General features: G+C 39.9%; 3 protein-coding genes across 12 annotated transcripts in view; all 3 read left to right on the forward strand.

Moving 5' to 3' along the window:
• Positions 1–2,128, forward strand: part of kif13a (kinesin family member 13A) — a 37,647-nt gene extending 35,519 nt beyond the window's left edge. For all 10 annotated transcript variants that reach the window (XM_056380734.1, XM_056380736.1, XM_056380741.1 and 7 more), the window contains one exon: positions 488–2,128. In XM_056380734.1, the coding sequence (XP_056236709.1) occupies positions 488–621 (134 nt within the window). In that variant the 3' untranslated portion in view covers positions 622–2,128. The remainder of the gene's footprint in view (positions 1–487) is intronic.
• Positions 2,129–3,915: 1,787 nt separating this feature from the next.
• On the forward strand, positions 3,916–9,636 carry rbm24b (RNA binding motif protein 24b). Its single transcript, XM_056381854.1, has 4 exons — positions 3,916–4,269; positions 4,586–4,709; positions 5,072–5,126; positions 7,981–9,636. The coding sequence occupies exons 1-4, from the start codon at positions 4,099–4,101 to the stop codon at positions 8,339–8,341; spliced, it is 711 nt and encodes a 236-aa protein (XP_056237829.1). The 5' UTR covers positions 3,916–4,098; the 3' UTR covers positions 8,342–9,636.
• A 1,484-nt stretch (positions 9,637–11,120) lies between these two features.
• grinab (glutamate receptor, ionotropic, N-methyl D-aspartate-associated protein 1b (glutamate binding)) lies at positions 11,121–16,088 on the forward strand. The gene is made up of 7 exons (XM_056381572.1): positions 11,121–11,286; positions 12,091–12,444; positions 12,541–12,644; positions 13,219–13,419; positions 13,691–13,819; positions 13,960–14,103; positions 15,172–16,088. Exons 2-7 carry the CDS (start codon positions 12,147–12,149, stop codon positions 15,322–15,324), a joined length of 1,029 nt encoding a protein of 342 aa, XP_056237547.1. The 5' UTR covers positions 11,121–11,286; positions 12,091–12,146; the 3' UTR covers positions 15,325–16,088.
• Positions 16,089–16,153: the final 65 nt, after the last annotated feature.

Consider the following 16,153-nt stretch of genomic DNA (forward strand, 5'->3'; position numbering starts at 1 on the left):
TCCAATGGAATTTGATTTGGGGCGGCCATCAAATAAAACTGCACGTTAGCTCGTGGGTCAAACAGAAACATATTCTACATTTTCAAAAGAGGGTAGGTTAGGTCTAATTTATTCATTTCCTCTCCTCTGCCTCCTGATCCAACAAAACAGGTAAGGGAGGTGTGGGTGGAGGCCAGCAGTCCTCTACAGCTCTGTTTTTTGTGTTTGCTCACTTGTGGCCCTGACCACATATTCATTTCCCTCAGAAATGTTTCACATTATGAAAGATGAGTGCTTTATTGGTGCATACATTAACACAGGAGGCTTATACATAAGTTTAATCATCCAGGCTATCTGGTGAGGTAGTCATCAACAGACTGACTCATGGTTATTTATTAGGAAACCCGCTTTTTTATGCAAACGCTCTAAAGGTAACATAGTAAGAAATTCAGGAAAAACAAATGATCCACTAAAGTCTTTAAAACTGTCACACTTGGCCCTCCTGCAGGAAAGCACAACGGGACTGTCCAGGGCAGAGTGTACTTCCGCTGCCCCCCAGGCCACGGTGTGTTTGTCAAGCCATCTCGTCTCACCAGAGGACCGCCCTCCATGGACACAGAACCCCAGACTCTGATCAGATAGGACCCAAAGAAGGACCAGCTTTCTGAGGGAAAGCAGAGACCTGAGCGTGGTCCTCAGATCCAGTGCCTATGGGTGAACTGCGGGATGACTTCAGTCTCTGAGCTGATGTATTCTGTTGGCGTGTCTGCTTTCCTGACACGTACCTGACCTGTGCATTTAATGAAGGTATATCCTAATTACTGTTCACTGAAACTTCTCTATGCACATATCTGACTTTTCTATACGTTGATATTTTTGATAGAGAACTTAACTTTTAACTGGGAGACCATATGGAAACATTACCCACGTACTTTTTCTTAAATTGGTTTCTGAACAGTATATATAATATTTTTTATAAGACAATGCATCCACCCCTGAGGCTCATAGTGGAGTAATCTGGGATATGAAGATTAAGAATGTACTACTGTTAATAAACATTGATATTTACATCAATATGATACGTCAGGGGTAACCAAAGAACTACGGTTCCATATCTGCTGTTATGAGTAATATGTTATTTTTCTAATGTACATATGTGGAGGTATTCACTATATATCTATGTGTCCAAGTAAAGCTTAGTGCCATATCTCTAGGAGTAATGCCACATACCCTGAACGGAGGACAAAACTGCAAAACCTGAGTTGCTTTCAGTGTTTGACTGCAGTTATGACATTAAATTATCCTGTTGAAGTACTGTAACACTGTGGAGGAAATAATCCCCATCCAGCATGAGACTGTTAATGTTTGAATGCTTGCACTGGAAAGGATTCTTGGAGAGTTCATCGACTGTCTTCCATATTGGACTGATGAAATATTTTCTAACTGAAGTGACTGAAGCAACGTGTGTCATCACTTTAATCCGTGGAACAAAGCAGCTAGGCTTTGTATATGGCCTGGATATACTGATGCCTTATTGCCCTGTTCCCACAAAGAAAGGCACATAAACCCCAGACTACTCAATGAACTCCATAACAAGTTCGCTGAGTTATAAACAATAACAATCTGTATGGACCTGAAACCTGTGTATGTATATCATGATGCCCAGAGGCATTCAAAATGCCATCCAGCCTCGTTGAATGATTGATTGAATACCTTTTTAACTGACTGTTCATCTGCATTTTATATTTTAACTGACTGATGTATAACACTACATGTCAAAAGGTACTCAATGATGCAATTTTTCACATGGGCGGTTGGATGAATGGGTGCTGGACAGTATCAGGCGAGGGAAAACGGTGCAAAAGTAGTGTAGTTATGGAGAGAAGTTGTCCGATGAACTTATATTTTTATGGACGTGGTGAACTGTGGAACTGACAAGAAATAGTTATATATTCAAGAAATTGAAAGAAACCCAAGACCTTACTTTAAAGAAGAGAACAAAGCTGCTCTCCCTGAGAAGGAGTTGTAAATAGAAATGTATTTGAACATAGTATTTACACTATTATAATGTACAGAATTGTATTTATAATGTATCTCAAACTGTTTTAATTGGTACAAAATGTTCTAGAATAGAACATTTACAATCAAAGCACTGTGTCGACTCTTTATTCATTCATCTTGGTTGTGTATTGTGTATTTTTTAGCAGTATAGCTTAATATTTTAGTATAGAAGACACTGGGTATATAAAGTGTTGACCCATGGCATTTCATTGTGCTTCCAAAAGAGATATTCTGAAGGAATTTTGATTGTCCTCACAAAGTATAAGGTTCTATTATCTGAATGTGAATTTTGTGCAATTTAACATATTGTATGTGAACAGAGGCGCAAAATTTCCTTTAACATCAACATTTGCCGTGAAAAGCAAAAAATGTCCCATAATTTATTCACCTGTGAATCTCGTCTCGCCGACAAAGATCTACTCAAGTCTTACCTTTCCCTTCAAATTCGGCACAGTCTTGCGGTTGTCAGTTGTTTTGAGTTCCCAAGTGTATCCAAGATGTCTTTTTAATATGCACAGTATGACACAGCAATCCACACTATGCTCCAGTTCCCTAAAACAAAAAAATATCTTATTTCCTAATGGCCCTTTACATATGGCCCTTATTACCATATGTAAAGTGGTCACACACGGGGAATAGATTTGCAGAGGATGTTGCGGTTATTTGAAATATGATTTTGTGTGAATACATTCTTGGAAAACAACTTTTTTTGTATATTTAGCCAAAAATACTTTAAAATACATACTTTAAATTATGTTAAGATGCAGTAAATTTTACAAAGAACATGCAAACATTGTTTCCTTTACTACAGTCATGTTTGCTCTATTTTCTGGTTACTTAATGCGGAGCAATGGTCCCCTTGAACTTATCCTGTCTGTGGCTGATATAGAGATGTAAACAACAACCATGTAAACATGTTGTTGTCACCCACAAATGATGCAGGCACAGTGGACTGTCCCATGCATGGAATGAGCCACTCAATTGAAGGTGTCTTATGTTTTCAAGTCTTCACCCACTATTAGCAGTGCAAATCGGTGTAGTTTTGCAAACGCTGCCAAATATACGTTTTCTCATAATTAGGCCGATATCACATTTGAGTTCATCTCACCAATTATCATGTCCACGTGGGGTCAACTGAAGTATTTTTTTTTTCAAATCTTGCACCATATTATAAAAATATTCATGTGTTAGCAGTGGATGGACACAACCAATAGTAGACATTACATGTGGACAGAAATAATGCTGTAAATGTTAAATGTGTTGATTTATACATTGGCAGCTGGGGTCGTAAAAAAATAACTTTTTAATGGGTCGTTTTTTTATTTAGAAAAACACTTTCAGACCAAAGACTTAAGTATTTTCCACCTGAAATGTTTTCCTGGCAGTGTTTCAAACAGCCCTTAGACCCATGTGTTTAGGAATACACTTTACACAAACAGTTTTCAATAAATGAATAAAATATGAAAAATTCATGAATGGATGGAAAAAAGGAAATGTTTGCAGTTTGCAAAATCCTGGTTAGAACCCAGGAAGTGATTAAGCAACCTCGTGTGGATTGCTCTAGCTCCCACTGTCTGTAGCTTTAATGATCTTACACCCAATCCATGTTGTCCCTGGTGAATCTAAAAATCCTTCTCAAACGTGCCTCGACCCCCCCCTCTCACTTTACTGTGAAAACGAGGAATGTGAAAATGAGAAAATTGGTTTTCCCTCTGCTTGTCTTGTGCAGCCGTGTGTGTCCTTGCCACTGTTTTAGCAGCTGTGCAACAGTAGGTCTCCTGAACACAGTGGTCTGGATCTGGGTGGAGTTAAGTATCTGTGTCACACTGACAACTGGGAAACCTCCCGCGACAAACTAACAGGTGTCCTCCTCCGCCTCCTCCTCCGCCTCCTCCTTCTTCAGATCCACAGTCACACCACCGAGGGGGCTGCCTGTCCGCGCTGCAGACTCTCTCCCTGCACATCTGAACGCTTTTCCTTACTTTATTTGACCTTAAAACTTCCAGGAAATCACTTATATACAGATACACACACACACACCCACACACATATACATACATGATGCACTCGGCACAGAAAGACACCACCTTCACCAAGATCTTTGTGGGAGGTCTTCCTTATCACACAACGGACTCAAGTCTAAGGAAATATTTCGAAGTGTTTGGAGACATCGAGGAGGCTGTGGTCATCACTGATCGGCAGACGGGCAAATCCAGAGGTTATGGATTCGTAAGTAACAACCTGTTGATATGACTCGAGTTTCAAGTAGCTTGCACACGTGCACAGTCGGTGATCAGGTCAATTGAACAACTATCGGCGCCCATCGAGGCTGAAAGAGTCGATTGTACTGTTGACTGCTCTGCCAGGTTAGAAACAGGCCATTTGCAAGTGTTACTGTGGCAGAACTGAACAGCACTGGTACTGGATGAGACATGTGACCACACATTATGAAGTGAAGTTATTTTTGGATGCCTGTTGATCACTGTGACCAAACTATACAACTATATATAAAATATCTCCATGTGTTGAATTGACTTTCTTATAGGTGACCATGGCAGACCGGGCCTCCGCTGATCGAGCCTGTAAGGATCCCAACCCCATTATAGATGGAAGGAAAGCCAATGTGAACCTGGCCTACCTGGGGGCCAAGCCTAGGGTCATACAGCCAGGTGAGGGGCTCATTTCACACAGCCAGAGGTTAAATACTCAATGTGGCATCCCAAGATGGCAGCCCTTTACACAGTCGCACGCAGGGGCCACCACTGCTACGTGGAGTTAATAAAAGTATCCTGCTAGAGGTAGATACAAATATAAGATACAACTTAGAATTAAATCATTATTTTGATGTTTGAAGCATGAGAGCTTCCTGTAAACTCACTGACTCGGTTTCAGCTTTTCTGTTGTCTTGGAAGGGACACGCAGTCTTGCACAGGATCAGACCACTCTTTTGAACATTATCTCCAGTGCATAAAAAAAGAAACTTTAAGATTTTAAACAAAAGCTTAATGGTAATAATTTGTTTTAATTCCAGGTTTTGCATTTGGCGTGCCTCAGATCCATCCAGCATTCATCCAAAGACCTTATGGGTATGTTAAGCTGCACAGCTTCCACGTCTTTCACAAAATCTTCTGTATGAAATGGAGAAAAAAAAAAAAATCTGCTATTGTCTTTTATGATCTTCTATAATCTGTTTTTATTGTTGTAAACATGTATTTTATCATTGCCTCCACCTATTTAATCCTGATTGAGGACATGTGAGTGTTGATGTGTGCTCCTCTGCTTGGCGTTGACTGTGAAGGAAGTGAACGTTTGTCCCCAGCCACTACAGGACTTGACTTCATGTTGTCTATCTCTCTCTGATCTGACAGGGTCGGTAACGGTTAAAATAGCTGATGAAGGGACATGATGATTTGAGGAATAGCTGAGTCTGCATTGGGCAGAGCACTAAAGTGTTACCTGTATACTCTGACATACACAAACGAACTGAAATGGTGACTAGATGCATGGAAGTCTTATGTTTTTTTTCTTCCTTTTTTTTTTTTTTTTTTTTTTTTTTTTTTTCAGTTTTCCATAGTACATAGATTGGTGTGTGCCTTGTTTTCAGTATGATGTGGTGTTCAGCTTAACTGTGTGCTTATTTCTACTTGCAGTGGGGGAGGTGGGGGGTGCAGGAGGTTTTTGTGCAGACTTTGTGAGTTTTTGACAGGGAGTTGTAACTCTGCAATGGGGTGTTGATTCTTTTCCCTTTTTTAATGATTGATTTGTGCTTTAGCCTGTGTCCCCCCCCCCCCCAGTTTTTTAGTTAACATTAAGTTGATCGTGTTTTGTTGTCAAAAGGGGGCTGATGATCACTCACACTGTTCATTTTCAAAATCGATCCCCTGCAACAAAACAAACACTGGCTTGCATGTGGGAGTTCTTTTTCTGTTTCCTTACCCATGATGCTGTGTTTTCTTTTCCCTTTTTTTTTTCTTTTTATTTTTTTATTAACCCATTGTTTTCACTTGTAGCTTACGTCTACAGCTACGCTCGTACTTTTTTCCTGATAAACCAAAAATATCCTCTATCCTCTAAATGTGCAGGGGGAGTGAGACACATAGTGTTTCCACCCCAGAAAAGCGAAGAAGAATATGTTCAATTCCCCCCAATGTTTTTATGATGGTAAAATGGCTCCAAATTAAAGCTGGGTCATACTCTGTATAAAACAGTTTTTAGATGTTAACTAACTACATATGCAATTATGGATTCATTATTTAGCTTTGTGATAAACCAACAAAAAAGTCTTGTCTTTCTTTTTATACATAGACAAACGTTCAGTGCACTGTAGGTCGGAGACAGAGATCTTAGCCGGTCTCTTAGGCAGCAGCTGTTGGCTACAGTGATCTCCATGGCCTCTCAAATTCAGATGGAAAATGGGAGTCACTCAGCAGCGCTGTTAATAATGTATGGCACAGACAGGGCCGCTCAGCTGTGGACAACAGGTGGGCAGAGCCATGTGCCCATGAAGCCTTTTGGTTATGTGCTGGGGATTACCCATGTGTCCTGGTGATTTACAAAGCACCTTTATTTAGCTCTCGACGTGCAGGACCACAAAATGTCCATCCCGTCTCTTTCAGTAAACATGGCTTAAATCAGCTGTGCCCTTTTAACACTTGAACTCTTGATATTAAAACAATGTCAAATCCCAAAGAATGGATAACATGTTTGTTCCTATCTTATCAAATTGAAAATTATACATGTGCTTAGATTTATAGGCAAACTAACTTTTTTTTGTGATCATTATGCAGCAGCAGTACAAAGCGGTTAGCTGCTTTTTACAGCAATGTATCCCACTTTGTAACAAGAGCACCACCTCTTGATCAGCTAGGACGCCTCCGGTCCGATGATAAATAAGTAAATTCAGGAAAGCCACTGAGGCAGTAGAGCGGTGTACGCAGCCATTACAGATGACGAGTCCAGCGCCATGTGTCACTGAAGGAGAAGATCAGCTTGTCCTTTGGAGATGACAAGGGGAGCAAAAATAGCATGCTTCCAGCCTCCCTTGTCAGTCAAGTTTGCGCGTGTATGTTTGTGTGGGGGTGTATGTCTGTAAGAAGGGGGAGGGGGCACTTTTCTATGGACAGATATAACAGTTTCACACCTGCTCCTCAATATATTTAATGAGGGTGAATTTAACACAAGTTTAAAGTGGGACCAAATACCTAGGCTTGTATTTATCCCTTTTATAACCTGGTCTATATACAGAATATTGCTCTTCCAATGGAAATCTGCAGCTCTTACTCCACTTTCTTTCTTTAAAATAGCTAACTGGATTAGCTTTCAAACAAAGAGACACGACAAGGCCTCTGCACAAGCTAATACAACCAAGCACCCACTTGTTGAGATACCGTATGGTTAACTCGGCAGCTACATTGACTGCATTGCAATTTATTGCATTCATTTGCTGCTCCGTTTTAAAGACACAGAAAGACTATTTTTTCCATATTTGTTTGTGTTTAAGGACCTATTAACATGTGTGAGCATGCCTGTATGTGTGGTGTTGGTGTGGCAGTATGTGGACAGAATAATGTCCACTTCTTATCTTGATATGTTGTGGTGTTGTGCGATAAGCTCGCATTTTGTCAAATACAGTTTTCAGTGAAACACTGGGTGCAGAGCTGGGCTGTGTCTTCTTTTAATGCCTTACTGTCTTTCAGATTCAGGCGCTTTTTGAAATTAAAAGCTGCGCTTGTGTTTCTTTGTGGTTTTGCTGCTTCCTTAACTTTTCATTTCTAGGTAGGTTTTTTTTCAGTTGTTAATGAATGGATTTGCTGTGTTCTGAGGACTGGATTTGACGTATTTGTGGCGCCTGCTTTTCAGTTTTCCAGAATTTAGTTTCAGCGTTGGACAGATGACTGGCTGTTGCTCTGCTTTGACCCTGTGTGTCTTTGTGTCCTACAGGATCCCTGCTCACTACGTCTACCCTCAGGCCTTTGTCCAACCCAGTGTGGTGATCCCTCATGTACAACCTTCTGCTGCTACGGCAACAGCTGCTGCTGCCACTTCCCCGTACCTTGACTATACCGGAGCAACGTACGCTCAGTACTCTGCGGCTGCTGCAACTGCTGCCGCTGCCGCAGCTGCCTATGAGCAGTATCCGTACGCGGCCTCACCAGCACCGACAAGCTACATGACTACAGCAGGGTATGGATACGCTGTCCAGCAGCCGCTCGCCACTGCTGCCACCCCAGGAGCTGCCGCCGCCGCTGCAGCCTTCAGCCAGTACCAACCTCAGCAGCTCCAGACAGATCGCATGCAGTAAAATTATAAAAACTACTATAAATGAGGAAAGCAGGGGAGGTCCCCTCTTCTCATGAAGAGGGCAAAGTTAGGAGGGGGAAAACAGTAGAAGCTGAATGATGGTTGTCACTCCCAGGTTTTATCTTAGCAGTCCTTCTACCAAAGAGCCTGAAGAAAATCACCAAAATGTGGAGACAACTGAGGGATTGCTCTATATTTTATTCAAGCGAGATCAGTATTTTGTCACTATTGAATATATTTGAATATTTAATATTTATTCAGTAGTAGATATATTTAATGTTAATTGAAGTAGACTCACTGGATTGCTGAATTGCTGAATTTTGTGTGTGTATGTATGTATGTATATATATATATATATATATATATATTTCAGTGGAATTTGTATAAAATTCCCATTTACATTTATGTCTTATGATCAGGTTTCTTCCCCACTTCTTTGAAAACAAACCAAAACACTTGCATACAGATATGAGAACAGCGTGTTACATCATCATGCAGTTTTCAGTATATTATAGTTTTGGACCAGTATTTTGTTTGACAAAGCTATGCAGACACTGATAGAGAAGTTTTGTTAGGATTGTTCTCTTTTTTTAATAACTGTTTGGAGTGAGATAGATTAGACATCCTCAGCTAGTTCATTTTAAAATGTATTTTCTTGGTAGCACATAAGTCAAAATGCTGAAGTGACAGCTGAAGCTGGTAAAAGCACTCACTTTTCTTCCCTTTTAAATTGCACCTCAAGTAAACTCAGCAGAAGGGAAGAAACATTGTTGAATGTGAATCTTTCATTTTGAAGAAAATGTTTCATAATGTGCCTTTTAAATTATGCTATTTATGTATTTATTATGGAGCCTTACAGTAAAAAACCCTTTATTTGTGTTCATGTATTATTAGTATGAAGCCTACTACGGAACATGTCCACATGTGCTGCTGCATTTCTCATGATCAAGAGCATATGTTGTTTAAGAATGTTTAAACTTGGCTTAACAATGGCTATACTATGTATAAAGAACAATATATGAGTGGAAAGGTAGCAATAACTCCAATGCTTTTTCTGTAGATTTAATGTTGTCTAAAATATATCCTTAATTCTTTAATGTCGCTTTTTATACTTGACCAGTTTGGTAAAGGACAGTGTGACAACTGTTAACTTTTTGAATTTTTTACATTTGATGTCTTTGACGTTAAATGTTTTCTAATGCAAGGTCATCACCCATTTCACCTTGCATTTTGTAATGCATGACTCAAAATAATGCAACAATTTAATTTGCGAAATAAAAGGAAATTTACCTTCAACTTTTTTTTTATTCTTCTGTCTTTTATGTAATGTTTGTTTTGCTCACAGCCTTTTGTTTGTTTGATGAATTCATGTAACGTGGTCACAGTTGTGGATAAAGAATATAAAACGGTAGCAGGTGATGGTAAAATGATGCATGTATACGTCTTAAACAACTGCCATGAAGCATAAACTGCGTCTACTGCTCTGTTAGGTGCTGTTATTGTGTTATTAGTGCCACTACAATGCGAAGCACAGCTCATATACATATATATTTAATCACCTCAGTCATATAATCTGACCACTGTCAGCAAGAAAGAGTCTCATGTTTCTGTGATATATATTTCAAAAGAAAGATACCAACTCAGCTGGCAAGGATATGCGTCCTGCATCTCAGGAGGCCTGGTCACTAAGTAACAATGAATTTCACATTTCGCAAATTGATCTAAACTTGGAGAGTTCGGTGCTTGCCATTGTTTACATCATTAATCAGCGTAGATGTTTGTGTAACCTGAATTCAGCCTGCATGGCTCCAAAAAAGTATAAAGTCCCTCATCCTACTAAGCACCACCATTAGTTCAAAGAAGCCATTTGCCAGATTCCCTTGTTTTGTGTAATGAAATATGAAAAACTTCTAATAACCAAAAATGTAAGACATTCTTGCTATATAAATCCTGATAAATTTACATCTCAAATGCTAAAATTGAATTTGATACAGCAACATCTTGGCTCTCCTGTGGCTAAGCAGAATCAAACAGCTGACATGTGCACTCATCTCAGGGACCTCTGGTCCCTGCAGTCCTGTCCCTGTTTTGTTCACCTGTTTTCAATCCTTCACAACAGTCCCCACCACTTAACTCTCTATATAACTGTGACGAAACTTTTGATGTGACTTTGGGTAGGAGCAGAGAGGCAGTTGCATGGTCTTGTATTCCAAGACGGTTTGGTCCAATGAAACAAATGCTGTCTTGTGACTCCCCCTGGTTGCCCCCAGCTTTTTTACTTCCCCAAAGCTGTGGACTCCTGACACCTGCTGGTTCATGATGGTCACTTCTTCCTGACAAGTACTTTGTTGCCAAGATACTAAAGTACCTTGCTGATCCCTTTGTTTATGCTGGCGGATGTGGGCTTTCTTTCGCAAAGTATTTTGCGGAAATTACTCTCGACTGTAGTTGAGCATTCACCACTGACAAGAGTTCCGCCCCCCAAAATGTTTTCACATCATCAGTGAAGTCATAAATATGACTGGGAAAGTTGGACATGATGAAAATTCCAGTATGTCCAAATTGACGCTTTATAACATAACAGTGCCAGGAATCAAGCACTTTGAATCATCCAAATTTAGTGGATACAGTGTTATATTATGAATGTACAGTACTATTTTGTCTCGCACGACAAAATCTGTAATCACTCAAACGCTAAGCAGTTGTCAGATGAAGTGAATGCTCTCAAGTGGTTCCCACGTCTACCATCCATTCCGTGTGACGTGAACGCGGCATCACATTCCACCGCAGCCCGGGGACCGGAGGGGGCGGTAGTTTCCTGGCAGTTTCCCGTCGGACAACAAAAAAAAATATATATCAAAGTGGAAGAGAACATCCAAAAAAAACAAAACCCACAGATCATTTTAGAGGAAGCCACCTGGGGTCCAGACTTTGATCGTGAGAATTGTGAGTAGTCTTTAAAGACTTTAGCTATCCTAACGTTGTTTGTCTTTTGTTGCATTTGCAGCTGGCTAACGTTATTGTTTGGTGAACGAACACGGGCAGCTTGCGTTGTAACATTTTTTTTGTTTTTGTTTTCTTTTCAAAAATGCCTCGTAACCCCTAATTATTAGTCATCTGTGTTGATTAAAAACAAACAGCCAGTTGAATGTAGATTTTTTTTGTGGGGCTAAATTGCCGTTTCTTGGCTGAAAGTGGAATTTGTGGCCTAAATTTTAGTAGCTAATCACTCGCGAGTTCCGGGGAACCTCTGGGAAATTTGACGGAAGCTCATCAGTTGACTTTTCATGGGAGAGCCGACAGAGATATGTGTTCAGGTTTAGAGTAAAGACGGAGTGAGGTCAAGCATATTTAAACGCGACTGGTTTGAGTTAGGATTAAGGTTAGATTCTAGTAAAGCTAAGACGAAACCGATATCGACGGACTTCTCTTTTCCATGAATCTATTCACGAGCGTTTGAACATAATGCTAACTAAAATGTAAATGGTGTTGATTGGTATGAAACCCGGAGCCTAAACATTCATTTAAGCCTGATGTAGGTTGCGGTTTTATTATCGATTGGACAGTATATACAACGCGTGAATCTGACAATTCTTATCAATTTTGATATCTACCGGAAAGCACCATCGTCATGTGACCACTTTGACGTCACATCGAGTCTCTGTATTTGTGGTAGCCGTCTTCATCTTAATAAGGGCTGTTTATTTAAACCTTTCACATGACTCGTCCTTTTCATTTTATTTTTTTCAGCACTATCCAAATAATCCAACGCTTCACTCGGTCTCTGCTCCCGATCCAAACCAGAGATGAGCACCGAGAAGACTGAATATACTCCCGTGCAAGGGGGACCCCCTCCGCCTTACCCCCACGGGATGGCAGCATATCCTGCAGCATATCCTCCCGCATATGACATGAACATGCAAGGCCCAAACATGTTCATGGGCCCTGCTCCCGGTGGTCTCCCTTTCCCTCCACCAACTGCTTTTGCACCGGGTGTACCTGGAGCTTTTGGGATCGCCACGAACCCCCAAGGCGGCTATGGCGTCAATCCGTCTTCTTCACCATATTCTCCACCAGTCCAGGGTCCTAATGACAACTTCAGTAGTTAGTATTTTTAACATTTTGGCATTTGTATTTATGTGGTAATAGATTCGTAGCATAATTGAATCAGTTTAATGTTTCTGGTTGTTGCTATTTCAGATGATGTCTACCCTAACCAGGATGATCCACCAGCCTTCCATGAGAATCAAACCTTTGATTTTGGACTAGATAACAAGACCATAAGGAGAGCCTTTATTCGAAAGGTAATGAAACAGATTGGTTGAAGAAAATGGAAAATCATATAGAATATGACAGTTGATTTGGTCCATTTGCTTACTCAGAGTTACTTAGTTATTTCCTGCCAAGGCTGCAAAATACATGTTATGATACACAATAATGAAATCCCATATCCTTAAATGTAAAAAAAACAATTTGCATCAAAATAAAGGCAATCTAAATCAATTTTCATTAAATCAAGTTTTTTGACATATCCTGCTGATGAATAAACAAACAATGGGGGAAAAAAACAACTTAATACTTTTTGAAGTTATTTTTTAGGGCATTTTTGCCTTTATTGTGATAGCACATTGAGAGAGAGACAGGAGACAGGAAAGCTGCGGGTCTGACCATGGGTGCTGCAGTTAGGACTAAGCTCATGTGGTATGCACTCTGCCAGTTGAGCAAGTTGAACAAGGTGCCCAAACACAACTTTATACTTAAACTTCTTGGTGGAGTTAATCACATACATTGATGCATCTTGAGATATGATTATTATGATAATTCTTTGTTAGAAATATCATCAGTGTCTGCTGCCTAACACTCCACTCTTCCTTCCAGGTATTCTTGGTGTTAACGGCTCAACTGTTGGTGACGTTCGCCTTTGTGGCTGTTTTCACCTTTGTGGAAGAAGTCAAGAGTTTTGTCCTGGTGAATGCCTGGACCTACTTGGTGTCCTACGCTGTGTTCTTTGTGTCAGTGTGTGTGATCAGCTGCTGTGGAAGCGTACGCCGAAGACATCCTTGGAACCTGGTTGCATTGGTAAGCCTGCACAGACTTTGTTTTTTTCAAAATGGCAAAGAGAGAGGGGAGGAGTTCCAGCTCAGGAAGTACCATGCTATCTGATCTGGACTGTTGTTGTTTAGGGAGAAAATATACAAAGTTCATATTTTCTTTTACATTGTTTTAAAATAAAATTGAAATCACTGTTGTAACAAGAAAATGATTAGCCTTTTCTTTTTCATTCCTTGAAATCATAACCTACTCAAACTTGTGCTACAGTGCTGATGTATTTCCTGTGTCTTGTTTTCAGTCCATCCTGACTCTCAGTATGTCCTACATGGTGGGAATGATTGCCAGCTTCCATGAGACTGACTCAGTGATCATGGCAGTGGGCATCACAGCAGTTGTGTGCTTCACAGTGGTCATCTTCTCTTTGCAGGTTTGTATCTGTCAATCCCTGCCTCTTGTATGTATGTATGTATGTATGTATGTATGTATGTATGTATGTCTGTCATGTACATTGACTCCACACTCTGATATGGAGGTAACCTCAACATCACTATTGGATTCTTCCTACAGACCAAGTACGACTTCACTTCCTGCCACGGCGTGCTTTTCGTCTGTTTAATAGTCCTGATCTTCTTCGGCATCCTCTGCATTTTCATCCGTGACAGGATTCTACACATTGTGTATGCTGGACTGGGAGCTTTGCTTTTCACCTGTGTAAGTCCTTGGACAAATTTTTTTCTCCCTGATTTACTATATATGATGATAATGAAAGCAGCGGTTATTGACCTTGTTAAGTGTAATTCTGACACCCATGCATTGAAATATGTGGGGGGGGGGTGTTGAGGTTTCAAATCAGGCCCATCACCTCTGGTGTGACTTGATAGAACTTGAAGGGATCATTGTGATTGATCAGTGGTTTGATTTTTGACTGAAACTCTTGAATGATACCTCTTGGCACTGCTTTGTGGCATTTTTAGTAACCGAATGTCAATTCAGATCAAACTTTCAAACTAAAAAGTCTAACTCTGAAATCCATTTGAAGATACCCTGTGGAGTGTGTTTCAGCATTTCATACAAAAATGCTTAACAGGCTAATAAAACAAAAGACCTAAGTTAAAAAATCAAGGGGAGACATGTCCGCTGAAAGAAAGTAAAAATTCCAAAGACAAAAGAAGGAGATCTGATTTTATATAATGCATAATAAAACTCTAAATATGCTCTTTAATTAATGTTGTCACAAACACACCTAAATCATCTTCTGCAAAACAATATTTACAATGGATGTCATTAAAATCACACTTTCAGAGATTTTGGAAACTGAGTTGCCAGTTTGACCATAACACAACTCCACAGCATTGAAAATTCTATTTAAAACATTCAGCTGCAAGGTGCCTTTTGAAACCAGGTTTGATTAATGTGGAAAATCCGCAGAACTTGTTTTCAGCAGTTTACATTTCAGCTCTTTTCTACCAAAGAAATAACTCTATGAAAACTGTTGATGTGAGGTCTGTATTAAACTGAATAACAAGATAGTGTTTCTGGTTTCTGCTGTTGAGGTTTTCAAGCATATTCTTTAATTGCTATGAGTACCACTGTATTCTGGTGTAGGCAGAAATATTGCAGGCTCATATTTTAAAACCTGGACAAATAAAACCAAACTCACCTTTTTGTAATTTGGGTAAACCATCCCTTTAAGCTGAGATGACCTGACAAGATTTAGAAATCAGATATTGATTGGATTTCTATATAATTGACCCACTGTGAATTTCTTCTGTGTTGCAGTTCTTGGCGGTTGACACGCAGCTGCTGCTTGGCAACAAGGAACTGGCCCTGAGTCCAGAAGAATATGTCTTTGCTGCTCTTACCCTGTACACAGACATCATCAACATCTTCCTCTATATTCTTGCTATCATTGGAAGAGCAAGGGGGGGCTGAGCAGGAAGAACAGACAGAATTGTTTTGAGTTCTTGTAAAGAAAAAAAGAAGAAGTGAATTCCTTTAATCTTGATTTTTATTTTGTCTCGTAGTGTGTATTGTGTGTTAGTGTGTCACATAGTTTAAGATTGCTTTGCTTCACCTTGTGCAGATGTTTTATATGGTAATATATAGTGTCTTTGTTGTAGTTTGGGGCTTTAATGAGGTGTATGTCCTGTGGTACAAAACTTCATCATGGTTCAGAAGAAAATTGACAAAACAGTCCACTTACTTGCTTTTCCAGACCTTTCAACTGTGTCACACAGTCTTCATCAGAAGAAGGGTTTTGCTCACTTGACATGGGGATGAACCCTTCTACACCCTAGCCCAGTGGCAGTTATGATTTCATCCATTGCACTTTTAGGGTTTCTTTTCCAGGCTAGCTGCTTCAGTGGATGAAGACCTTGTGATATGGTTTAAACAGGATAAAGCTAGTAAGTGGACCATGAGTTGGGATTGATTTGTCAAACTACTAGTTCCAGGGTCAAGAATGAACTTAAACTATAGGTCAACATGTATGAGAACAGCTAAAAAAGTGCAGTGGATGAATTGGGAACAGTTGATGAGTTTGAATGTCAGCAGATTTGTCTCCATGACAACCAAACTAAGATGGTTGAAAAGCTAAATTCACTCTGAGTTGAGATTGAGATTTTTGTCAAACTACTATTTTCAATGTAAACAAAAACTTTTAATAGGTAAATATAAAGGTTCTTTTCAAAGCCTGATCTGTCTTCTTTATGGAGTGAGAGAATCTTGACAGAGTCACATCCCAGCAGAGAATTCACTTTTG

The sequence above is a fragment of the Seriola aureovittata genome, chromosome 7 (assembly GCF_021018895.1).
Source record: "Seriola aureovittata isolate HTS-2021-v1 ecotype China chromosome 7, ASM2101889v1, whole genome shotgun sequence".
NCBI lineage: Eukaryota > Metazoa > Chordata > Actinopteri > Carangiformes > Carangidae > Seriola > Seriola aureovittata.

Excerpts from the sequence above, each read along its gene's own strand:
- rbm24b (XM_056381854.1), top strand. The coding sequence starts at position 4,099 with ATGATGCACTCGGCACAGAAAGACACCACCTTCACCAAGATCTTTGTG. Across the intron at positions 4,270-4,585 it reads AATCCAGAGGTTATGGATTC|GTGACCATGGCAGACCGGGC; the intron begins GTAAGTAACAAC and ends ACTTTCTTATAG. Across the intron at positions 4,710-5,071 it reads GCCTAGGGTCATACAGCCAG|GTTTTGCATTTGGCGTGCCT; the intron begins GTGAGGGGCTCA and ends TTTTAATTCCAG.
- grinab (XM_056381572.1), top strand. The coding sequence starts at position 12,147 with ATGAGCACCGAGAAGACTGAATATACTCCCGTGCAAGGGGGACCCCCT. Across the intron at positions 12,645-13,218 it reads GGAGAGCCTTTATTCGAAAG|GTATTCTTGGTGTTAACGGC; the intron begins GTAATGAAACAG and ends TCTTCCTTCCAG. Across the intron at positions 13,820-13,959 it reads TGGTCATCTTCTCTTTGCAG|ACCAAGTACGACTTCACTTC; the intron begins GTTTGTATCTGT and ends TTCTTCCTACAG.